The 26648-nt window shown below is 40.4% G+C and overlaps 1 protein-coding gene and 1 non-coding gene across 2 annotated transcripts; one reads left to right on the forward strand and one right to left on the reverse strand.

Annotated features, from left to right (window-relative positions):
- Window positions 1-770: 770 nt before the first annotated feature.
- LOC124172832 lies at window positions 771-26543 on the reverse strand. The gene is made up of 5 exons (XM_046552326.1): window positions 26301-26543; window positions 16610-17000; window positions 11460-12284; window positions 6458-6891; window positions 771-1301 (listed from the first exon to the last, which is right to left on the reverse strand). The coding sequence occupies exons 2-5, from the start codon at window positions 16806-16808 to the stop codon at window positions 1296-1298; spliced, it is 1464 nt and encodes a 487-aa protein (XP_046408282.1). The 5' UTR covers window positions 16809-17000; window positions 26301-26543; the 3' UTR covers window positions 771-1295.
- Trnas-gga lies at window positions 14616-14688 on the forward strand. The gene has a single exon. It is a non-coding gene; the product is annotated as a tRNA-Ser (tRNA).
- Window positions 26544-26648: the final 105 nt, after the last annotated feature.

The following is a 26648-nucleotide window of genomic DNA, read 5'->3' on the forward strand; positions in this document are numbered from 1 at the left end:
AGACTACCACAGTGCTTCTTAAATGTTCCATGGAAGCCAACCTCAAATGATAGACTACTTTGATAATAATAACCAAATTTGGCATTTAAATCAGTTGAGTCGGAAGCCGTTTACTCAAGGTAGCTTAAACAAAACGTACCTTCGTTAACCTACTTAGAGAGAGTAAATAATTGAACCGGTGATGATGTTTCCAAACAATAAACCAAGTAGTTATGGGGGTAACTCATCTTGCATAAACCATATATATGGGCTAAAGATTTCATTGTAGACTACTTTAATAATAACAACCAAATTTGGCGTTGATGGAGACTTTCGCGGGGTGGTGCAGCATGCGTAGCAAGGTTTCCGGGTTGACCTCAGCGTCGATTCATCTTCAAGACGACAGTTTCGCCGGCGTTGCAGCTAGCGTCTTCAGGTACGAAGTATCGGATGCAGGTTTTTTGCCCGTCTTATATAGGCCTTGGTTTGGGCTAGGTGCATTCTGATTGGTCCGTGGGTAAGAGTCTCTTCCATGTGTTTGAGAGCGAATAGCTGTCCTCCCTGTTGAAAGTGGATGAATAGAAATCGCGAAAACATCCACTTTCAACAGGGAGGACAGCTATTCGCTCTCAAACACATGGAAGAGACTCTTACCCACGGACCAATCAGAATGCACCTAGCCCAAACCAAGGCCTATATAAGACGGGCAAAAAACCTGCATCCGATACTTCGTACCTGAAGACGCTAGCTGCAACGCCGGCGAAACTGTCGTCTTGAAGATGAATCGACGCGGAGGTCAACCCGGAAACCTTGCTACGCAAACCAAATTTGGCATTTAAATCAGTTGAATCGGAAGCCGCTTACTCAAGGTAACTTGCACAAAACGTACCTTCGTTAACCTACTTAGAGAGAGAGTGAATAATTGAACCAGAGATAATATTTCCAAACATGAAACCGAGAAGTTATGAGGGGTAACTTCTTTCGCCTAAACCATATATATGGGCTAAAGATTTCATTGATGCCATAGAATAAAACCAATGAATGGTGTCACAAAATTATCGCAAAAATACGGCCGTCTGAGAGACGACCCAAAATTAATATAAAAAGTCAAAATATTTAAAAAAAAACCTTAATGAAAGGCTGAGGATATCAGGCTGAACGAAGACGCAACGCCATTCAGCCAAAAAATACCATTAAATGCAACGTAGAGGAAGTTTCACAAATGAAATGATTCCAACCACCACAGCCAGATGTCTCTGTTCTTTCGGCAGGCCGAGTTGAGAAGAAATTTCGCATTGGTGCGCTCTTCCACCCTCTTAAGCCTGCAAATAAAAAGAATTGTGCATGAACAATACCTGATAGTAGAGATACGTGAAAATGGCACTTTCATTTTTATTTTATCGCACTTTCAATAACAGTTTATCGCATTTTGTAGCGTCTATTTTTATTTTCATAATGATGTAGATGACGATAAAATGTAGTGAAACACAGTTATATGACAAAATACAGAATATTTTAAATAATTATGTTGTAGAACAATAATTATAACTTCTTTTATTCTTTGTGTTTAGACCCCTTAACAATGCATAACTCCCTCCTCCTCTTTTAGTTCCCCCCCTCCTTCCCTCTTACTATTGTTGGGTACACAGGGTGTCCCATTTATCTTGACCATCCGAAATAACTTTTTGTCCAGACGCAAATTCAAAACTGTGTCAAGCAAATGTTCATTAGCTGTCAGGGGGACATTAATCAGCATGGTTGCCTTCCTTGTAGCTTTGTTACAGTGGAACCTCGTTAAAGCGAGTACGGGCTATAGCGACACCCCCGCTATTACGAGAGATAGCCGATGCACCGTCAATTGATCCTATAATAAGCGTGTTAAAAAATTCGTTTTTACGAGACCCTTTCGGTGTTGGCTCTCGCCATAGCGAGGGTTTCACCGCCGGAAGACTTTCATCAAGACTCCTTAACCTCTGTAATTGCTAGCGATCTGTTAGAAATGAAGTTAATGGAGTGCTCAGTCTAAAATTTATGTGGTAAACTGTCGTTCGATAAATATAATGATTGACGAAACAATGCTTTGCATGATTTTTATTCAGTGCGGCGCTTATAAATTGTTTGAATAGTTAGTCGTTATTTGAGTAAGGAAATTTAGTGATGCAAAAAAACATCGCCTTTCGTCTGGATTTATGATTACGTTTATCGGATAAATGTTTATCTGTCGCCGCACCACTCCTGTTCCTGTATATCTGTTCGCAACAGGTGTATTGGCTATTATTTGCTCCACCTCCGGTAAAGCGACAATTCGCTATAGCGAGTGTTTATTAGTGCACCGTGGGGTGTCGTTATATCGAGGTTGCACTGTATTTACAAATATATGAACCGCGGTATATCTCTTTTAAATGGCACCCTAGACGTGGACGCAGTTGTGGTCCCGGGCACAAAGTGACTTTTGTGTTATGTTTTGACTTGCTTGTCATTTGTTTACTGCTAACTCCAGTAAGTGGACGAGTTTCTTGTGCTTTCATAACGTTCTGTTTATGTTAATGGTCCACTGTGCTACATTTTTGAAAAAGTCTTTAGGAGAGGAAATGAATTGCCGAATAAAAAATACAGGCTGCCATTTAAAAAAAGATATTATACCGCTGTTCATATCTTTGTAAATAACAAAGCTACAAGGAAGGCAATCATGCTGATTAATGTCCCCCTGATGGCTAATGAACATTTGCTCGACACATTTTTGAATTTGCACCTGGACAAAAAGTTATTTCGGGTGGTCAAGATAAATGGGACAGCCTGTATATTTTGAATACACCAACGGATGAAGTTCACTATGATAAGAACATACAGTGTGTCCCATTTATCTTGACCACCCGAAATAACTTTTTGTCCAGATGCAAATTCAAAACTGTGTCAAGCAAATGTTCATTAGCCGTCATTAGGGGGACATTGATCAGCATGATTGCCTTCCTTGTAGCTTTGTTATTTACAAAGATATGAACAGCGGTATGCCTTTTTTAAGCGGCACCCTATATTTTTTATTCAATTCATTTCCACTCATAAAGACTTATTAAAAAATGTAGCACAGTGGACCATTAACATAAACACAGTGTTATGAAAAATGACTGACTCAATAGCGCTTAGTGCCGGTACGCGGGTATTGGAACTACTCCACTTGCTGACGTTGACAAAGACTATGAGGGTTCTAGGTGAACCCTCTTAAGGATACAACACACCGGGACCGGGAATCAAGCCAGTGGCTTATACGTCCGATCACCCGGGGAGGGGCTGGAGAGGAAGGGAAAAGGATAGAGGCGCCGCCGCGATGGGAGCCCGACGACAACTCTGGGAAGGGATAGGTTCGGAAGGGCCGGGACGAGGGAAAAACACCCCAACGCTATAGAAGCGAAGGGGGCCCTACTATTAGCGAAACCAAGCATAAGCAATTAATGCTATTGCGATTCTAGTGGATTTTCCTATGAGGAAGAAAAATCCATCGATCGAATCGGTAGATAAAATCGGTAGGCTGACATTGACAGTGAACAAATAAAAACATAGTAAAATGCACACCAGTCATTCAGTCAACCATCGTCCGTTGAATTGCTCAATAAAAAATATAGGGTGCCATTTAAAAAAGTCAAAACGCTGTTCATATCTTTGTAAATAACAAAGCTACAATAAGTAAGGCAATCATGCTGATCAATGTCCCCCTGACGGCTAATGAACATTTGTATGACACATATTTTTGAATTTCCATCTGGACCAAAAGTTATTTCGGGTGGTCAAGATAAATGGGACACCCTGTATAAGGCTGGACGTTGTACGCTATTGGTATGGTATTTGGAGGAGGCGATCGACAGCTGAGGTCATTTGCGCCATGAGGTTTGGGTATGGAAGGAAGGGTGGAGAGAAACCCGGCGTCAGCATTAGCCTGCTCTTAAGGAAAGGTGCCAAGGGGACCACGGCTTAACGTCCCATCCGACGGACACAGTGTTGCGCTTGAAATGTCCTCCACACAACACTCAAGCAGGGATCGGGCAGTCTCTGAAAATTCTCTGCAACCGCCGGGATTTGAACCCGAGCCCGTCGGGTGGGAAGCCAACACTCTAGCCACCACACCAACCTGATCCCCGTTGTTGTACGCTAATGCTCTGTTAGTCTTGATAATGACGGTATAAACGTCGAAACTATACCCTTTTTCTGAACTGACGGCGGCTGACATTGAGCGTGCTCTAAACCCACCCACTCTTCTAGCCAATCACAGAGGAGCGACAGGAGAAAGTGTGTAGAAGAGCCCGCAGTCTCTCTCTCCGAACTCAGTGAAGTGCAGATCGCTCTACAGCTAGCAGTGTTGCCAAATCGAATAGCTCAGCGTTCGTCCGAGAATCTTCCGCCGCCCCCGAAAGTACCGTTATTCTCAAGGCTGGCAACGCCGCTTGGCCGGATGGAGGGGAGCGGAGCGGAAAAGGGAAGGGGATGGAGGGGAAGGGAGAGGTGGAAGGGGCAGCGCTTCTGATTGGCTACTTGCTATTTTCCACCCAGCCGCCATCAGTTCGGAAAAATGGTACCCTATTGGAAATTTCTTATAAGTCTTACAAAAATTCTTATAAGAATTCTGTAAGACTTATATGTAGATTTCTATAAGTCTTACAGAATTCTAATAGGATTCTATAAGTCTTACAGAAATTCTTATAGGATTCTATAAGTCTTACAGGAATTCTTATAAGAACTTTGCATTTCTAATAGAATTCTATAAGAATGTTGCGCAGGTCGCATAACTTTCAGGTTTTCATCCGGCAGGCATTTAAGTCACCAAAACTTATGTTGGTAATTGATAATTATTTAAGAAATTCTTATAAGATTTTTTTTTGAAAGTAATGTATAACTCTTTGTTAAGTAATGTTCTGCTAATTTATTGGCGTTTTCAGCATGGTATTTGACATAAATGGTTCCAAGAAGTGGAGGCTTCTTTTTATGAGACGACTTGTTAATATTATATAAGCCTTGCTATATAAGAAATTTTCTTACAAGAAAAATTCTTATAAGAAAAACGTCCTATTTCCGACAAGAAATTTTTATATAGAAAAATTCTTACAAGACATTTTCTTATAAGAAATTTTCTTATACGAAAAATGCCCAATTTCTGATAGGAAATTTTTTTACAAGAATTTTCCAATAGGGTTCTCTTAAATATTTACTTCTGAGAGAGTTGTTACACTTTAACCCCAGGGTCGAAATAATGCATTCATCGAATATCAAGCTTAAGAAAATGGAGAACAAAACCATGGCAAGACTGAAAATGAACCAGTAATTGAAGTGACAACATAAGTTACAACCGTTAACACTCCATACAGAATCATCAAGGCTGTTCAAAATCACAAGGCGACTTCTACTCTGGAAAATTACAGTAATAATGATAACTTATCAATAGTATTGCGCGATTATTCGATGGCCCACCGAGCTAAAGACAGCAGATGACAACACAATACAGTGAGTCCTCGTTCTACGTCACCCCGTTTAACGTCATTTCGCAATAACGTCACGAAAATTTTACGACCGTGATTCGTTTATCGTCCCTTCGCTTCGTGATAACGTCACGTATTTTAAATTTTGCGCGAGAAAAAAGGCGAAGTGGCAGGCGTTACAGGTTGTTTGTTTTGTGGGCGGTAATACGGTCAGTCTATTCAAAGTGTAAAACGGTGTGAATATTGTTAATTGTGATTACGGTTTTGGCAAATTTTAGCATCAGAGACATTTCCACGACAATGTCCAAGAAAACAATGTTCACAATAATTTTGGTTCCTGTTACTGCGACGATGTTTCAGTGATGATGATGCCCAGGCGACGCCCGCCCGCCTCAATTCGCAATTAAAACCATCTCTTCGATTTCATAATCCCAGTTTGCCCGCCCTCGCTCATTTGCGCCATTTTGATTTCGCTCCTGACCGGTCCGAAAAGAAATTCTCGTAGCAAGGGTAGGGCCTGTGAACCGGAGCACCGGATCCCCGGTCTGTAGCGTCTGGTAGCATTCATTGGACCGCACTATAGCGAAGCAGAAAAGCAAATGCGGGAAGATACAAAAATGGAGAAGGATTTATGTCACTGCTGCTATTGTCGTCGATGAAGACAGGAACTTGTATTTATGCCATAGTTTGGCATTCCCACCGTAAAAAATGCCCCAGATATGATACGCTAAAATTTTTTCGCATTGTAAGGAATTCTAAGGTCTAGGAACCGATATTCAATTTTTACATTGTTTTTATGGGATATTGTGCTTCGATTAACGTCATTTCGTTTATCGTCACATTTTTCAGGAACGGTAGATGACGTTAAACGAGGACTCACTATAATACTTCTGACACAATATAGTTGACAGCTAATAATAAAAAGTTTGTGGAATAGTACAGGGGTTTTGTTTCACCGTGAACAAAATAGACATCTCCAAAAGCAAAAAAAAGAAGACAAATCAACGACCAACCTTGCTGAGCAACGAGGTCATGACGTGGTGCTCGTAGAAATCAATCAGGTTGGGCAACTGATGGTTCAAACGATGTATGCCCTCGCTGCCTCCGTAGTACGCGATTATCCTGGGGACCGCCGCAATCAGCTCTATCCGCTTGGCCACCTGCGTCTTGTTGTAGCGCAGAGCGCAGAAGATGTACGAGTCGAGGGAGAGGCGCTTGTGACATCTCTCCTCTGCCTCGGCGACTATCTTCTCGTACACGGCGCCGTGAAATTCGTCGTCCTTGGCGTACGGTTCGCCGTTGTTGCCGTACATCATGTACATGGAGAGTTCGGCGAGGGACTTTGCGAGCCAGCCGGTAACGTGCTCCTTCCTGTAGAGGGCGTCCACCTTGCCTCCCAAGTACACCTTCATCTCCTTGAAGTCACAGCACGAGAAGGTCGACATGCCTGTAACAGAGTTCGATAGCATTTAATAATGGAAAGATGTTATGCCTGAATATGAAACATAATGAAGATACACTTTGGCATGTTCCACAAGAGTTTTAATACCGACCCAGGTTTTGACAGTACACTATGTCATTATCAAGGTGAATATACACAAATTTGCGAGCTCATATACCTTAGGGAGGGGTGGGGCCATAACTAGGGCTGTGCGAGACTCTCGACCACCCGAGAGTCTCGGCGGTCGGGACGAGAATTTCATTTCTCGGCATTGTCGGGACGAGACTCTCAGCGCGGCGAGAGTCTCGCCTGGGTCGAAAGTCTTGACGAGAGTCGAGAAGTATCGCCCCTTCGAGATTTCTCAACACCCGTCGAGGCTACCGGCTCCCCGAAAAAATAAAACTATTTCTATTTTAGGCATTAAAAATAATTTAACATAAAGATTATTTTATGACATCTTATATATTTCCAAAACTAAAAATGGTGGTAATATAAGATCGACATTGACAACTTAAGCATATTTTATTATTTAATTAACCGAAATTGACAGGTAACCATGGACCTTAGATACCATAAATAAACTTCGCAAAAAATATATAAAATAGTATAAAGTTAGACTATGATCTCTTCTTTTTTGTCAATGTACAAGTGAATGTTTCTTTTTTTTATATTAATATAATAAGAAAGATTGATGTAACCCTTCAACATGCCTCTGTATCAAAATTATATGCTCAATTTCATTTTAATCCCTGATAATGGTTTGTAAATAAACGGAAACGTCGGCAAAATTTACATTTCAATTTAAAGACCTACACTCCAAGATTCAAATTTTATTTTAAATAATGAGGTCAGGAATGTGAAATAATTTTTTTTCCACATCCCTCATTGAGAACTCTATTAGCATTGTGCACACTCTTTAAAAAATTGGATGCAGAGGATAAATGATTAAATAAAATACTTTTATAATTTGAATAAATCCATAAAAGTCGTAAGGGATACCTTAGTAAACTCTACTGAGAATGGGTAGCCGTGAGAATGGGTAGCGAGTCGGTACCCGAAACGTCGGCGCTCTCATACAATCTTACCCGCACGGTATCCCGGGAAGAGTTTTTACATGTTGTTCGCCGGGAAAGTGTTAAATTCTATCGTCGCCTGATTGCGGTATTCATCGGAAATTCTCGCCTTGCCCGGGAGTCTCGACGGGTGTCGAGAAATCTCGGAGAGGCGGAGACTTCTCGACTCTCGTCAAGAATCTCGACCCAGGCGAGATTCACGCCGCGCTGAGAGTCTCGTCCCGACAATGCCGAGAAATGAAATTCTCGTCTCGAACGCTGAGACAAGACTCTCGCACAGCACTATTCACAACTCGTGTGCAGTAGTGGATAGCGATGCAGTTGATTCTACACTTGTGAGTGAATGTTGTGATTAGGCTTCAAAAAAGACTGTGTACTGCTCCTAAATATTCATTCAAATAGGGAAGTGCACTAATTTTTTTTTATTGCTGAATTTGAAAGTTTAGCCTAAAAAAGAAACATAAGTATAGTCACTTTTATTTTCTGCATCTGGGGTATGCACTTTAAAACGTTTTGAAAGTCGGAAAATTTCATGTTGCGCTGAAACACAGTGCCTCCATCTTGATTGAGATGTGACGTCACAAGGCAGTAGTCACCAGTGGAGTATCGCTGTATTCCGTCGCCTTCTTTAGCGCGGCGAGAGTTTCCGGGAATCGGTGGAGTTTGCTTCCTAAAAATGTCGTCTAGTACCGAAAACATGAATTCAAAATAGAATTATAAATGATTTTTTGTTCCAAATTTCATCTCGACGTCGAAACAAAAGCCTGGAGAAGATATTCATTCCCGTGCCTTAAGCACAAGCTATACGGAATAAATGGTTCAAGGCTGCTCCTGACTCTTACCTATCGATGATATTCTGTTTTGAAGATCATTTGAAGGTATTGTAAGATCAAATTGATATTTATATTATTATAATTTACTTAATAGGTACCTCAGTCGCATCAGAAAGTGTGTTGAGTCAAAATATAGCATCTTCCGCGTAGACCTACGTAATTTATAAACTGAAAGTAGTTTGGTTAAAGAATTATGGCGCGACTGTTTTTTTACACGACCGGGCAAAATGCGTACTTTGCCCATGATATGCATATATGATAACAAACGATTTTTGTTAAAGTTAACCTTTATTTGTTGAAATTAGTACATTTATAGGTGATACAGATATAAAGGTACACGGCAGGTCGCGCGGCGTAATTTGTACTCCACTGGTGACGGGTTCATCTTGCTGATCTAAAAAATTAGCTACAATACCTAGAACTTTGAAAACTCGCAATATAGGCAGTCAAAGTACATTATAAGAATACACGAGACCATTATAGCCCAGAATGTACGTACAATGTCGAAATCCTTGGTTTCCAAAGATTGACGTATTTTATACGCCAGCGCGCCCGGTCCAGGGTTATCAACTTTTATTTCATCCTATTTGTTAGTTGAAATTATATTTCAGAATGGTTCTTTTAGCACTGCTACTGAGGTAAACTGGTTGGTACTGAGTACAAGGTACTGAGGTATGTACTGAGTAAGTAAACTCCCTTTGGAGTAATGTGAATTACAAGTGTTCGAGATATATGGCATTTTATATTCGCTTTGTGTTCTTATTAATTATGCCTTAACGCATATTGTTGCTTGCCGCGAGCCTTTAATGGTATGTGCTCTTGCAAGAGTGGTTTTCATTTTTAATGTGGAAGTTGGTCAGTATAAGCAAAGAAAAAATTAACATTTTAGCGCACACCAACCCTTGTAGTCATCGTATCTCGGCGTTTGTAATGACACTGCTAAAATACCTAAACGCCATAATGACGATAAAAAAATTGTCTCATGCCAATGATTGCTGCAATTATAATTAATGATAAACTAGACGCCGTATGATCACAATGAAGGCAACAAAAAATAATGCAATGATGTAGACTTGAACCACGATCCTTCGGGTAACATCATACCTTTGACTCGTGCACGCTACCACTACCCCAACCGTCCCATTGGGAAATTGTGGATATTTTGGATTTATATATATATATAACTTGTAAAAAGTAACGCATGAAAATTAATTAATTACAGCCTAACTAACGCCCTAATTGAAAAGATGCAGCAAGGTACGCGGTCTCCCCTTGTTAGCCTTAACGTCTCGCATTTCTATGGAGCGTTGAACCTGTCCTCCTTATTCAAAAATTCAGTAACCATAAATAGGTACATCAAAGTTTGGTATACCATTTATAAATCGTTGGAATTTTCCTTCTCCCAACCAAGATTGTCTTTTCTTGAACCCATCCTGGACAGCGAACCATTGCAACAATCAGCCAGCTCGGAAATAAGGCTAACATCCCATGATTCTAGTAGCGAAGGGCGAACGTTCCGGCCGGCGTGAATACATACGCAACGAATAGGTCTTGCAGCAAACGTCTGAAATAGGTTTATTAGTTTGACTCGGTTCTCACAAAAAAAGTTTTGGCATGATAAACGGCATTGTGCCAAAATATACCCAGCGAAAAATAAATGCCATCATGCATTTATTAAAGATTCAATGTGCTATTCGTACTACTCTTTCCAAACTTGAAGTTGACACGTAAATGAATATTAATATATTACAAAATGATGAAGTCGTTTACTCAAAAGAGAAGCAGCCACATATATAATCTGAAGATATTTTATGACAGCAAAATACGGATACCCTCAAATTCTGTAATTTTTCTATGCAATAATAGTGATAGAACTAAACGGTGTAGAAGCTGCCTTCTGCTACTGCCTTGTGACATCACGGTCAATATTCAACATGGACACCCGTTTTCGCGGCCTTTGAATTTTTCCATATTTCAGACGGTCATCTCGAATCAAGTATTCACTATTAGGATTTAAACTGTGGTTTTACGACATTATGTTATTCTGAAGTCTAATTTAAAAAATGTGTTTGGTGCATTTGAAACACTAGTGCACTTCCCTATTAAAAGACAAGAACGTACAAATCAAAGATAAAGAACACTCGCATTCCTTTAAATTTCAATTCTTTCTTTTGATATTAATATCTTGCACCCCAGCTTTCTTGCTGTCTAGCATAAACTCGACATTTTCCAATAAAAAAAAACTTCATCATCACTCGACGAAGACATCTCGACAACTGAGGACTAGAACTTGTTTCCAGCTTCTTACGTGAAAGGCAGCAAAATTTCCCATGCTAGTAAAAGTTGAAAACAAACTGCTGGTTTTCAGGCGCTTGTAACCAGCGATTTACGTGAACGCACCCTTAGAAATTCGGCTGTAAGGAATATTGCATTAACCCTTCTGTGACTGTGCCAAGAAAACTTATGCAAATCTCACGGGGTAGCTCATGTAACCCGATTCATAATTCATAAAGTATATGCTATATTTTAATCTTTCCTGTAATACAACACCATGACTCTTTTTGTAATGATATAATATCTTGGTTAACATAACTCTCGCACAGCACTATCTCTACCGCCTAGCTGCCAACAGTTCGGAAAAAAGGGTATAACAAACATAGTACAATACCTTTCCTTTCAACTCCGTCATGATCCTTAAAGGTCTTCTTCATCCTCCCAATGTTGATCGAGTCGCAGTCCACCAGGATGGTTATCGTCGTCTGCGACTTGACGTACTTGAGCAGGCAACACGTGAGGTCGCTCACGTTGTACAGCTTCTCGTAGAACCCCCGCACCAACTGCACCTTCTTCTTGTCCGGATTGAGGATATGCGTCCGATTCATCATCCCGTTTATGACATCTTGCATCATGCGCTCCTCGGAACGGATGCTCACGTCCAGCTGGTTGTCCGACGAGTCGTCCAGGATGACGGAACTGCATTTCGAGTCTTTCGAGGGAGCGAGGTCGTCTCCCAACGAACCCATGCTGCCGCCTATGCTCTCCAGCAACAAATCCCTGGACGCGAGATCCTTGCGGAAGTTGCACATTGCCTCCGTGATGAGGGTCATCTTCTGCTGGTGGTTCGACATCTCCGCAATCAGGCTGTCCACCGACTTGTTTATCGTCAGGAACTCGGAAGAGAACAGCACCGTCAGCTTGGATATCGCGTCCTTCAGGGCCATCATCTCTTGTGAGAATTCTGGGTAGAGTTTCTTGGTCTCGTGATAGTCTGGTTCCTTGTTCTGGACGCCGAAGATGCTCAAATCTCCGGTGGAGGTACGGTTGCTGTCCGACGGGGTCGTCCTCCCCGTGCTCTCCCGTCTGTGCACGAGTTTCACCATCTTGTTGATGACGAGACGGTCCTTGTCGTTCGGGTGCTTGGATTTCATGTCCTCCGACAGTTCCAGTGACGTGATGCTCTCTCCATCCGGAAGAGTAGGGTCTGCTCCTCTGCCTAAAATAAAATTAATAATAATAATATTGATTGTTTGAGGCGTAACTTGGTGAAAGCGATTCATAATTAAATTAAAAAGATGAAAGAAGTGCTTTCACATTAATATTTATTCACGACCATGGTTTCAACGTTAGACGTCATCATCAGGTGAACTCTATAGAGGTCCATCACACCCTTTTATACCAGGCTAGGAGGGGCAGGGAGGAAGGTAATTAGGTTGAACGGATTGGTCAACAGAGAAGAGGGAGGGGGAAAGAACTTGGTCATATGGTATGAAAGAAGTTAGGGGGAGGAGGCTCCATTAGGGAGGGCATGGCAGGTGGAGGGGGGATGGTTTAGGTGAGAGAGAGGCCGAAGAGTCCGTCATGTCATTAGCCCAGGAATTTAGGAGTGGGAGGCTTAAAAGAGGGGAGTGGGAGTCGTACAAAAATTCGTTTACAATGTTGTCATTGGAACGTACGTGCTGCAAAATTTCCATCTGTTCCAAAGCGTCTAATCTAGATCCTTTAGGTTCATAATGAAGCACTTCAAAAACAAAATCACTTTGATGATTGTTATCTAACAAATGTATAGCAAACTACTTCCTCCCCACCCCTCCTAGCCTGGTATATAAGGATGTGATGGACCTGTGTAGAGTTCACCTGATGATGACGTCTAACGTTGAAACCATGGTCGTGAATAAATATTAATGTGAAAACACAAAGTTCTTCTTTTTTAATTTAATAATAATAATAATAATTCTTTATTGGTTCCAGGACATGTGGTCAACATGTACAGAACAAGTCAATTATGTACCCAAAACAAAACATAGACGATGAAAGTAAAAATTAGATATCCAGATGCAATGACATAAACTCATCAATAGAATAGCAAGAATTGCTCACCAGATACCAGTAAAGTTGTTTCTTAAAGATACTTATAGAACATATTTCCCTTAATTCTTTAGGTAATGCATTGAAAAAACTAACACCAGCATAAACAGGGTTTTCACTATACATTTTGAGATTCTGGGAGACAATCCTGAAGTTTTTAGAAGCTCTAGTATTGTAATCATGTATGATAATGATGATTAGTAGAATAGTAATTATTTTTAGATAGTAGAATAATATTATTAAATACGAAAGTAGAATAATGATTTTTAATTAATTAATATTATATACGTTAGAACTTATTTAGTACATTTTTGAAGGGACCACAAAAAATGAACGTGATACCCAGGAAAACGTGCCAACCCGGGAAGTAAGTACAGTAAAACCTCTTTACATCGTAATGGAGGGGACCAAAATTACAGTAAAATCTCTTAACATCGTAATGGAGGGACCAAAATTTAGGCAATTTGATGAACGGAGGCTCTCTATAGAGAGGTTTCAGTGATGGGCACCATTTTTTCATATCCTTCGGAAATGAAAGGCACTGCTGTCTTTGAAACCATTACATTTGTGTGTTTAAACAAACATGCATGCATTAGTGAACATACTTTTATTTTTTAATAATTACAGAAAGCGAGCACTATTGCATGATTTTTACCATGATTCGAGAGAAAATGATGTGATCTCTCTCAATTCAATAGTCACTTAAAATGATTAGGACAGTTGGATACCTTTTTTCTCCATTACTGTTAGGTATGCTCTCATATGGAACAAAATGCCACAACTAATGATTAACGTGAAAATTACAGCGTAATTAAGGTGTGTAAGAAAAAAAAAGGGTGCAACATTTATCACTGTAAATGACATTCCATATACGTAATCGCGGCTGCATTAATGGTCTGTTGTTGTCTCAATACGATTTGCGGAGGTAGTTAGGCTGTCTCGTGGTTGTCTCCTTGGTATGGTGAGTGGAGGTTTTACGAGATAAAGAGGTTCGCAATATAGACGTTTGCCTGTAAAGGGTTGTTTGCCTGCCATATATTTATTACCTATATAATAATTACAGAAAGTGAGCGCTATTGCATGATTTTTACCACGATTTAAGAGAAAATGATGTGATTTTTCTTAATTCAACAGTCACTAAAATGATTAGGATAGTTTGATACCTATTTTCTAATTTACTGTTAGGTATGCTCTCATATTGAACAAAATAGCCACAACTAACGATTAACGTGAAAATTACAGCATAATAAAGGTGTATAAGAAACAAATACGGGTGAAACATTTATCGGCGAAAATGTACGTAATCGCGGCTGCATTAATGGTCTCTAGTTGTCTCAGCACGATTTGCAGAGAAAATTGAGCGAGAGTGAAAATGATGCACGGATAATCCACAACTGGGATAAACCGCAGTTGCCTAAGCCTAACACCTAGCACCATGAGCCTCGGCATAATTATAAGAACCTGGATAGCGTAGTGGTCTGCGCATTGGCCCGGAAAGCCAAAGGTCCGTGGTTCGATTCCCGGTCCAGGGGATTTTTTTCTCGTGGCAATTGTTGTATATTTCACCGCCGTTCACGCGGCAGGGTTCGAAATATTACACAAGCCATAGATGTGTTCATTAACCCTTATGAGATGGCGGAGTTTTCGTCTTAGCATGACTGCTGTGCTGAGCCCCAAAAGACTCTTCTTTCTCGTGGTACAGAGCATTTTTGGAGGACATTTGTTACGAAGGGTCTCGCAGAACCTTTTTCAACCCCTATCCGATGGGACTCCGCATTATCTCGGACTCCGAGAGTAGTTGTGCTCCCTCCTTTCCAGAATTACGACCATACCTGCGGCATTGGTTTGCGGTCAACTTATGTATTGCTTATATGTATTTAGCAAATGGATAATTGTTGCTTGCACGTAAATTGCAGACTTTGAATTGAATTCGTCATTTTTTTCTGAGCATTGTCAAATTTTAAGCGAAGTTCTAAGGCCATTATTAACGCATTTAACGCAGCGACAATTTCCATGTTGTTGTTTATACATAACTCGAGATATAAGTTATAAATAAATAAAGTAGTAAATATTACACAAATTAAGCATTGTTATTACCTAATAGACCTTCGACACAATCGATTTTGCCAAGCTTCACGGCAATGTGGTGGAGAGTTCTCTGTTTGAGGCTCACGTTGACGTCGTCAGAAGATATAATGATTAAATGTAGGTAGACAATGCGAACTATGGGCCCTTTGATCGCAGTATAACATAATGAATCAATTTCAGTATTCAGTTTAGTAATGTGGTGTTGAGATACCGTGCTTTCCCGAATCCACACGGTCGGTCAACTCGGGGAATAATATTACGCATTTTGATTGGCAATGCTCGAGATGCAACTCTCAGGCTATATTAATGTTTATCGATTTTGTATCTAATAACGTAAGAATACGCGGAAGAGTTCATGAATATCGCAGAAAATTGAATGAAACTTCACCGAGAATTTACTACGCATTTCTCCAATGAGAATTCACCGCACCGATCGAAATCTCTGAAGCACTAACGCAGAATGTTCGACTTACGCAGAGTCTGCCGGAACACATCTCTTACGTAACTCGGGGGATGCCTGTATTGTAAAAATATTAATACTATTATGTCGTTAAATATTAAGCACGCAGATGTACACCTGAAAAATGGAATGTAATAGTGTGTCTAATCACTGTGGAAACCTTAAAACCAAATGTATCAAATGTTTGGGCAAATTAAGTATTGTAATTGATGAATATTTCTCTGGTTTGCATCCAGGTTAAAGCTTTTATACAACCTGGATGCAAACCCAAGAAATATTCGTCAGAAATATTCACCAGGAAAAATTAAAATCGTTTAAGTATTGCTATTATGTACCATGTTTCTCCGAATATAGTCCCTCCCCCCCCCCAAATTTTGAGGCTTCAGTTTTGGGAAAAGTTAAAAAAATGCGTTTGATTATTGTCCCCCCCCTTTAACTTTTACCTAGGGCATTTTTGGAAATAAAGGGGGGACTATATTCAGACATATACGGTAATTAAGTATTAAGCGCGCAGATGTACACCTGAAAAATGGAATGTAATCGTGCATCTAATCGCTGCGGAAACCTTAAAAACTAAGTGTATCAGATAGGGGTGAGCCGATACTTAATTCCGATATAAATACTGGCCGATATTGGACCATCGGCATATCGGTATCGGAGCAGCGACATCCGATAATTTTTCCTCTACCATAACGTTATTTACGTATTTACCTCATCAAGGAAAATCAGGAAGTATTCATTCATACTCTGGTATCTACGATTGAAATATTGGACCAGATCAAGTTATCGGTTCTAAATATCGGTTATCGGTACTATGTAAATATCGGGTATCGGTTATTGGAAAAAAAAGATTATCGGCTCACCCCTAGTATCAGATGTTTGGGCAAATTAAGTATTGTTATTACCTAATAGACCTTCGACCCAATCGATTTTGCCAAGCTTCACAGCAATGTGGAGGAGAGTCCTCTGTTTGAGGCTCACGTTGACGTCGTCCAGTGCCTCCAACAAGTCCTCGTACTGCTCCAACGGTCCGCTGAACACTCCGCAGAAGAGCTGCTCCCCAATGTCCAGCTCCGGGTCCTTGTCCCCCACCTTGGCCGACATGGCTGCGTCCCCCGGGCGATCGCCTCCGTCGTCCTCCAAACCCCCGTGCTTATTCAGCGTGGACGACTCACGCTCCAAGCATTCCGTCTCTAAGCCGCTCGTTCAACAATCTGCGGAGGAAACACTCTGTGCACGGACGAATCGCTCGCTCACTGCTCGGCAATAACCATACCAGGCAGTGCAAAGGCTGAACTGAAACGGCATGGAAACAGAACATTAAACCCTTTTGCCACTAACGACAAAAACATGCGGCAGTGTAAAGGCCATTTTACACGGGGCATGGAATTGCGCAGGTTAGAGCTGCATTAATTTCTAAAATGGCGTGGAATTGCGCGAATGCATGGACGAAATTAGAACAGGGGATATTTTGCCGTCTTGCGTCCACGCATTCTAGCATGTCTTATAGCAATTCACCACTTTACACGATGCAATTTTGATTGCGCCTTTGCACGTAGTACGTCAGATTGCGCAATTCCGAGTACCATGTAAAACGGCCTAAAGGGTCCAATATATTGATACCATCAGGTAAGGCAGGATCAGTTCAAAAGAAAACCTCGCATTCCACAAAACAGATTTTATAGCCACGTTTGAGCACTACAGTCGCCAACAACATAGGCCGCTTTACAATCCACGTAGTGTGCACTCTTATTCCCTTGTTTCTTTTCTCCCTTGCACCCCTTGTGATTTGTGTCTATCTTGATTAATTATGAATCGTTAACATGATCATGTAGTTTCGGAGAGAATATTTTGTTGCAACAGAATTTTTTAAATTGCTGTCATCTCTAAGCACAGGAGACCGAATAAATTTTCCATCTTCCATGAAAGAAGTAACGTATCGGCAGAAATGGTTTCTCAGTTATATCACCTGTTAAACATTGTGGCTATGCAATACATGATTGATTTGAAATCAGTTTTTCAAATTGTGACCTAGGTATTGTTGCATTTTAAATGTTCGTTCAGAAATCCCCCTTATCACCACCTTACCCTCTTCCCCTTTCTTCCACTTCCCTCTCCCCCCCTCCCCTCAACCCAGAAGCGCTTTGCTGAGTCGCACTGAGCGAGCGGCACTTTAAAGTGTAATGTGAACGGTGAGGCAGCTCCACAAAAAGAGTCGTTTATGTCATCATTGTAGATTGTAGATTCGTTGATGCGGTGGGGGATCAGCTCCCAGGGCACTTCACTTAGACCTGTAGGTCCATTGTGCTAACCACCGTTAACGGATCACCCAAAGAGACCAATGTCCTTAGCGAAGGACAAAAGGTCCCCAAAGGGAAGATCTCCTACTTCCTTGGGCTCTATAAAAGGTGAGCCGAGGTGTTTATATCGAGTACTTATGATTGCGGGGCACTCGCATATTAGATGGGTGGTTGTTTCCTCTCCCATCTCACTCCATCTACTCCTATCCCAGTCTGTTATCCCCAGCAGGTGCATGTGTCTCATTACGTGATAGTGTCCCGTAAGCAGGCCTACTACCGTTCGCAATTGACTTCTGTTCATAAGGAGAAGTCTTCCCTTAGCGAAAAAACTGTTGGGTTTCATCAGTTACTGTTGAATTTTCTCCAGTTACTGTTGGATCTTCTAGAGTTACTGTTGGATTTCAACAATTACAGTTGGGTTTCATCAGTTACAGTTGAATTTTCTACAGTTACTGTTGGATTTTAACAGTTACTGTTGGATCTTCTACAGTTACTGTTGGATTTCAACAATTACTGTTGGGTTTCATCAGTTACTGTTGAATTTTCTCCAGTTACTGTTGGATCTTCAACAGTTACTGTTGGATTTCAACAATTACAGTTGGGTTTCATTAGTTACTGTTGGATCTTCTACAGTTACTGTTGGATTTTAACAGTTACTGTTGGATCTTCTACAGTTACTGTTGGATTTCAACAATCACTGTTAGGTTTCATCAGTTACTGTTGGATCTTCTACAGTTACTGTTGGATTTTAACAGTTACTGTTGGATTTTAACAGTTACTATTGGATTTTAACAGTTACTGTTGGATTCAACAGTTGTCCCAATTAACTGTTGAAATTTTCAAGTTTTTTTAAACCTTTTTTTCGCTAAGGGATTCTCTCGAGTCTAGGAGAGAGCTCTCCTATAAGGGTTTTTTTCCTGGCGTAACCCCGGTGTTTCCCGCCAGATCTATGCCATCATTACTCCACAAAGCAAAAAAATAGGGATCCGGCAGTGTCTGAAAAATCTCTGCCACCACTGGGATTTGAGCGTGGTCCCACCAGGTGCAAAGCCAACTCTCCGAACAAATTGAGCTGAGAAAACTCAAGGTATTTCTTCAATTAAGCCTGCATTCTTAGTTGACCCTCTATATCCATCCGTTCATGATAAGAGGCCCCTATATCTGTTTCTCAGTCGACCATATACACAAGTCATGGTAATAAAAACTTATGGGCTATGTCGCCACGTCAATAGGGTGGTTTCCTATTATTTTTTTATTGCATAAATCGAAAAATTATTACTCCTGGAGTACGCATTTCACGCTTTTAGATTTTTAAATGACGATATCTATTTTTCGCGATGAAATGAAAAGTGAAAATTTTCCAGCGCGCGAAAACGCGACGGGTAAGTATGAATGCCGGGAAAAACGCCGCGTGACGTCATTCTGCTTCCCACTGCCGCAGGATGCTAGCAGAGTACCATGCTATCAGATAGCGCTTGGCTTAAATAAGGATTATTAATACCTTATCAAACAAAAGAAACTTTCCGACCTTTTGCAATTTAACAGGTGATTATTAAGAGACGTTTCATTGAGTTCTGTGCCTCATGCATGCGTTGGTAATCTCAGACGATGTAAAACTCCTATCCTCTCGTATAGAAACTAGGTCCCTGTGACGTCACGTGGAGTGGCATCGCATGGGCGCCAATCTGGCCTATTTCAAATGAAGTTAAAATTGACCCTTGCCATTCGTCTAAACCAGTATTTCTAAAACCAAATAATTTGTATATTATGAATACACTAATGGTGGGTAACGAATCGCATTCAATGTCTTTGGTTTTCTTTGATGAAGGAAACTACCCTATTCTTGGATGGCTCCAACCTTTCCCGACCCATGCTGGTGGCTTTTTCAAAGGATTCTGAAGAGTTGGGAATTTAAATTCTTATGAAGTAGATTCCATTTAATGTGTCCACCGCTTACTTGGGGCAGCCGCTTAATTGGGGCAGATCTTGAAGAACAGAGCCCAATAGAGGAATATCCCAGAGTATTCTCCGCTTAATTGGGACAGCATGCCACTTTATTGGGCCATGAGTCGGCGACATACTCTAGACTCGCGATAAAATTAAAATTTTTTGTTTTCAGAATACTATTTTTTTATATTTTTCTCCTTTGATTTACTCTTTATTTTTCACAAATTTTCCTATTCTTGCCCTATTTTGAAAGGTCTTTTTGTTATATTATCCGCAAGAGGATAGGACTTTTCTTTAATAGGACTAAGTAAAAGACATTCATTCAGCGTTGCCCGAGGCTGTGAGAAATATTTTTAACTAAATTGTTATAATTCTTAAAAATGATACTAAATTAACTAAACTCCCTGATTTATTAATCAAATTAATAGTTTAGTAAACTTATGTTGCATTATAAACACTCTTTAGTCTTCTTTCTATCATTTCAAGGTTTGTTTATGCACGTATACAGGATAGTTCGCCTAATTGGGGCAGCCGCGTAATTGGGGCAAAGTGCACAAGTCCTGATATGTCCCAATTAACCGGAATCTACCGTAGCAAAGTTGTTGATCCTTCTATTCCTGCGCTTACGGATTTCCACCGAGTTACGCCCGCTACTATTAATTAATTACGTACACATACATTGATTTTGAAACACCTGGTACTTAGCTATTGTTATTGGGCAATTCCATTGGTGACGGAGGGACTAGAGAAAGAGAAACACCTTTAGAGAAAACTATACAATAGCAGTGGCGTAACCATAGGGGGGAATGAGGGGGATAGATCCCCCCCCCCAAAGCCTCAGAGAAATAAAAATATTACTCAGAACTATTGTCTAGTTTCGACAAACAGTAAATTTTAACGTAACCTTTCAATGACTCCCCTATAGGGAGTCATGCAGGGCACATTTTCAATCCTTACAAATTATGCCTCTTACTGCCTTGTATGTATTTAATTTAATAATGTATGTCAAAAAAAATCTGAACTCATTTGATCTAAACTGTCAAATACACCAAATAAACACCCGACAAAAACATGATATACATATTGAACCGAGGTCATCTAAACTTGCTAGTGAAGGACCATATCATAAAGGGGCCAAACTTTTTAACTTACTACCACCAGATATTAAAGCAATCCAAAATAGCAACTCATTCAAGCACAAATTAAAAACGCTTATATATCAAAATTAAATTTATTCACTAGATGAGTACTATGACTTGTGTAAAAAATATGTTAACAAAAAAAACTCGACCAAGCCATAACATGTACATATTAAATCACTGCGATCTATCATGTATATCTAATATGTTCTTATTCTGGAAGCTAAAATATGTACCACTGTCATCTGTCTTTTATGTTTTTATCTCATGTGTTGTTTGTCCACTATATGACGTTTTCTATGTTACATTGTAACCGAACAGAAATAAAATTATTATTATTATTATTAATGAAACCCAAATTTTAAGTACTAAAATTATGTAAAATGTATTCGCAGGCGTGTCATTTTTAAAAAATTTTCCCAAAAGGGGGGTGGGGGGTTTACCTTCCCCATCCCTTCTCATCCCCCCCCCCCCCCCCAAAAGCATATTCCTAGTTACACCACTGTACAATAGGATATTTCGATAAAATTGAAAAAACAGAAAAAAATTGCAGAACTTCTAGCAGTGCATGATCAAAGAACATCAATGAAGGTGATGTTCATGTACAGGAACAAAATTAATTATCGAAGTACCTTCAAAATATACCCAAAATTAACATGCGACGGAATTACTGCTGTGTCAACCTCAAAATTTCAAAAACTGATTTACATAAAATTCGATCATTTAGCCGATGATTTCTCAAGATTAAATATTTCCAGCCTAAAATTTCATTTGAGAGAATAAGTTGACATTTTCATGGAAATGCCCAATTATTATTCACAAAACAGGAAGAGGCGGATGAATCCTGTTATTTGGGAAGCAGGATCATGCTGATTACAACAGATCGCATATTTTAGGAAGCATCACGAAACTTGACCTAGGACTGAGTTCATTGTTGACCAGTCCACTAACGGTAATTCCATACAGCGGACATATACTACCACGTTTTCGTACTCCATTTTTACTTCAAGGAGTTCCGTGCTAAACAATGTTGGCAAAGGAGCTGAGTATACGATTGAGGGAATCAAGGTTTTTTGATGCTGCGATGGACCATACAGGACTCCCTTATTAATCATGCTGACTACGACACCTCGCTTATTTTAGGAAGCGTCACGAAACTTGCCCTAGGACTGAGTTCATTGTTGACCAGTCCACTAAAGGTAATTCCATACAATGGACATATACTACAACGTTTTCATATTTCATTTTTACAACAGGGAGTTCCGTGCTAAACAATTTTGGCAAAGGAGCTGTGTATACGATTGAGGGAATCAAGGTTTTTTGATGCTGCGATGGACCATACAGGACTCCCTTATTAATCATGCTGACTACGACACCTCGCTTATTTTAGGAAGCGTCACGAAACTTGCCCTAGGACTAAGTTCATTGTTGACCAGTCCACTAAAGGTAATTCCATACAATGGACATATACTACAACGTTTTCATATTTCATTTTTACTGCAGGGAGTTCCGTGCTAAACAATGATGGCAAAGGAGCTGTGTATACGATTGAGGGAATCAAGGTTTTTTGATGCTGCGATGGACCATACAGGACTCCCTTATTAATCATGCTGACTACGACACCTCGCTTATTTTAGGAAGCGTCACGAAACTTGCCCTAGGACTGAGTTCATTGTTGACCAGTCCACTAAAGGTAATTCCATACAATGGACATATACTACAACGTTTTCATATTTCATTTTTACAACAGGGAGTTCCGTGCTAAACAATTTTGGCAAAGGAGCTGTGTATACGATTGAGGGAATCAAGGTTTTTTGATGCTGCGATGGACCATACAGGACTCCCTTATTAATCATGCTGACTACGACACCTCGCTTATTTTAGGAAGCGTCACGAAACTTGCCCTAGGACTGAGTTCATTGTTGACCAGTCCACTAAAGGTAATTCCATACAATGGACATATACTACAACGTTTTCATATTTCATTTTTACTGCAGGGAGTTCCGTGCTAAACAATGATGGCAAAGGAGCTGTGTATACGATTGAGGGAATCAAGGTTTTTTGATGCTGCGATGGACCATACAGGACTCCCTTATTAATCATGCTGACTACGACACCTCGCTTATTTTAGGAAGCGTCACGAAACTTGCCCTAGGACTGAGTTCATTGTTGACCAGTCCACTAAAGGTAATTCCATACAATGGACATATACTACAACGTTTTCATATTTCATTTTTACAACAGGGAGTTCCGTGCTAAACAATTTTGGCAAAGGAGCCATGTATACGATTGAGGGAATCAAGGTTTTTTGATGCTGCGATGGACCATACAGGACTCCCTTATTAATCATGCTGACTACGACACCTCGCTTATTTTAGGAAGCGTCACGAAACTTGCCCTAGGACTGAGTTCATTGTTGACCAGTCCACTTAAGGTAATTCCATACAGTGGACATGCACTACAACGTTTTCATACTCCATTTTTACAGCAGGGAGTTCCGTGCTAAACCATGTTGGCAAAGGAGCTGTGTATACAATTGATGGAAGCAAAGTTTTTTGATGCTGCGATGGACCATACAGGACTCCCTTATTAATCATGCTGACTACGACACCTCGCTTATTTTAGGAAGCGTCACGAAACTTGCCCTAGGACTGAGTTCATTGTTGACCAGTCCACTAAAGGTAATTCCATACAATGGACATATACTACAACGTTTTCATATTTCATTTTTACTGCAGGGAGTTCCGTGCTAAACAATGATGGCAAAGGAGCTGTGTATACGATTGAGGGAATCAAGGTTTTTTGATGCTGCGATGGACCATACAGGACTCCCTTATTAATCATGCTGACTACGACACCTCGCTTATTTTAGGAAGCGTCACGAAACTTGCCCTAGGACTGAGTTCATTGTTGACCAGTCCACTTAAGGTAATTCCATACAGTGGACATGCACTACAACGTTTTCATACTCCATTTTTACAGCAGGGAGTTCCGTGCTAAACCATGTTGGCAAAGGAGCTGTGTATACAATTGATGGAAGCAAAGTTTTTTGATGCTGCGATGGACCATACAGGACTCCCTTATTAATCATGCTGACTACGACACCTCGCTTATTTTAGGAAGCGTCACGAAACTTGACCTAGGACTGTGTTCATTGTTGACCAGTCCACTATAGGTAATTCCATACAGTGGACATGCACTACAACGTTTTCATACTCCATTTTTACAGCAGGGAGTTCCGTGCTAAACAAGTTTGGCAAAGGAGCTGTGTAAACCATTGATGGAAGCAAAGTTTTTTGATGCTGCGATGGACCATAAAGGACTCCCTCATTAATCATGTTGACTACGACACCTCGCTTATTTTAGGAAGCGTCACGAAACTTGCCCTAAGACTGAGTTCATTGCCGACCAGTCCACTAAAGGTAATTTCATACAATGGACATATACTACAACGTTTTCATACTCCATTTTTACAGCAGGGAGTTCCGTGCTAAACAAGTTTGGCAAAGGAGCTGTGTAAACCATTGATGGAAGCAAAGTTTTTTGATGCTGCGATGGACCATAAAGGACTCCCTCATTAATCATGTTGACTACGACACCTTGCTTATTTTAGGAAGCGTCACGAAACTTGCCCTAAGACTGTGTTAATTGTCGACCAGTCCACTAAAGGTAATTCCATACAATGGACATATACTACAACGTTTTCATATTTCATTTTTACAACAGGGAGTTCCGTGCTAAACAATTTTGGCAAAGGAGCCATGTATACGATTGAGGGAATCAAGGTTTTTTGATGCTGCGATGGACCATACAGGACTCCCTTATTAATCATGCTGACTACGACACCTCGCTTATTTTAGGAAGCGTCACGAAACTTGCCCTAGGACTGAGTTCATTGTCGACCAGTCCACTAAAGGTAATTCCATACAGTGCAGTGCCACAGCGGGGGAGGAGGTTTGGGGGTTAAACCCCCCCCCCCCCCCAGAGCTCAGAGAAATGTTTAAGTTTAATCCATTTTACTAAATTGGATTGATATTACCAATAGAATAGTGTAAGGATTAATAAAATATCCCTCAGAGATCTGTGAAACTCACAATTTTGAACCGTTCATCTTAAAATTCCAAAATTTATTAATCTCGTACCAACCGATTATCCTGGTGGGTAATCCATAACCCCACACACCCCGGTATTAGTTGCACCTAAACCCCCCCCCCCCCCCCCAGCCTTAATTCCTAGCTGCGCCCCTGATACAGAGGACATGCACTACAACGTTTTCATACTTCATTTTCACTGCAGGGAGGTCCGTGCTAGACAGTGCTGGCAAAGAAGCTGGTATACAATCGAGGGAAGCAAGATTTGTTGGAGCTGCGATGGACCATACAGGAGAGCAAAAGCCTGTGATCATTATAGCAGTCAGACCTTCTTCCTCTGTGCTGAATTTTAGACCAAGAACTAGTAAGTACACAAGAACCCTGATGGATACTAGAGTCCAGAATCCGGTTGAAAATGTATTGATCCAAAAATAAATCGTAAGCGTTTGATTACTTCATATTCATCAGGTACAAAACAATCACCAGTTGAAAATGCCTGCTTTTGGTACACCCAAGTCACTCACGAAAGGACTGACTTCATTAAAGTACGGATTACATGATCAACCAAACGCTAAAGAAACTATTCTCTTTTCATCTATTTCGCTTAATTATAATTTTGGGTCAGCATCAGCAATATTGTACATTAAATAAAAACGACGAAGGGCAACGATCGACACACATAATGGCATTATCAAGAATGCGAAAAAAAACTCGGACTTGATTCTACAAGAAATATATCATTTACTCCAGTTTTGTTAATTACTAAGCGTATGAATATCTCATTGGTAAGTCTAAGTGGAATGAGACGAGGATTGAAAGCAGTTTCTCGCTTCGCAATCTTATGATCAAAGGCTAATTTAGAACGTTAAAATCCCATTCTGGAAACAGTCAGCACAACGAAAAAAATCTTCTATCGCTCACAGTGACCGCTCCTAATTTTCTAATGAGCTGGAATAAGAAATGTTACTGCTGATGAATTTTGCTTATAAAAAAGCTATTTTCCAATAAAACGTCAAAATTTCAACCCTGTAAACGGATAATTTTAAAATGCTGTCATCTCCGTTGTCGATACAGACATTAATTCGAAAGCGCGGTCTACCGCTCACTACAGTTACATACCTTTAACAGCAAGGATAATTCAATGGCTTCTGGTAAATACTATAAACAACCGCCTCCTCCTTTCATTCAGGACTAATGTATTTTCTGGATTAAAATTATCCCGTTGACCCAATTGACCCGACGAATTTCTCATACCCCCTACCAGACGAATGTAAAATGGAATTTCCCAAAAAACAATGGAAGTATGATTTAATCTATTTAAAAAGCAAGGCATATATTGGAAGTGGATATTCGACTTTACCAGATGTTTGTAACCTCCACAAAATGATACCATACGATGGAATTTTCCACATAGCGGTTGCAACGCCACCAATATGGCACTATGAGGGTTCGTTTGCCATGTATATG

This window comes from Ischnura elegans, assembly GCF_921293095.1.
Source record: "Ischnura elegans chromosome 13 unlocalized genomic scaffold, ioIscEleg1.1 SUPER_13_unloc_3, whole genome shotgun sequence".
Classification (NCBI taxonomy): Eukaryota; Metazoa; Arthropoda; class Insecta; order Odonata; family Coenagrionidae; genus Ischnura; species Ischnura elegans.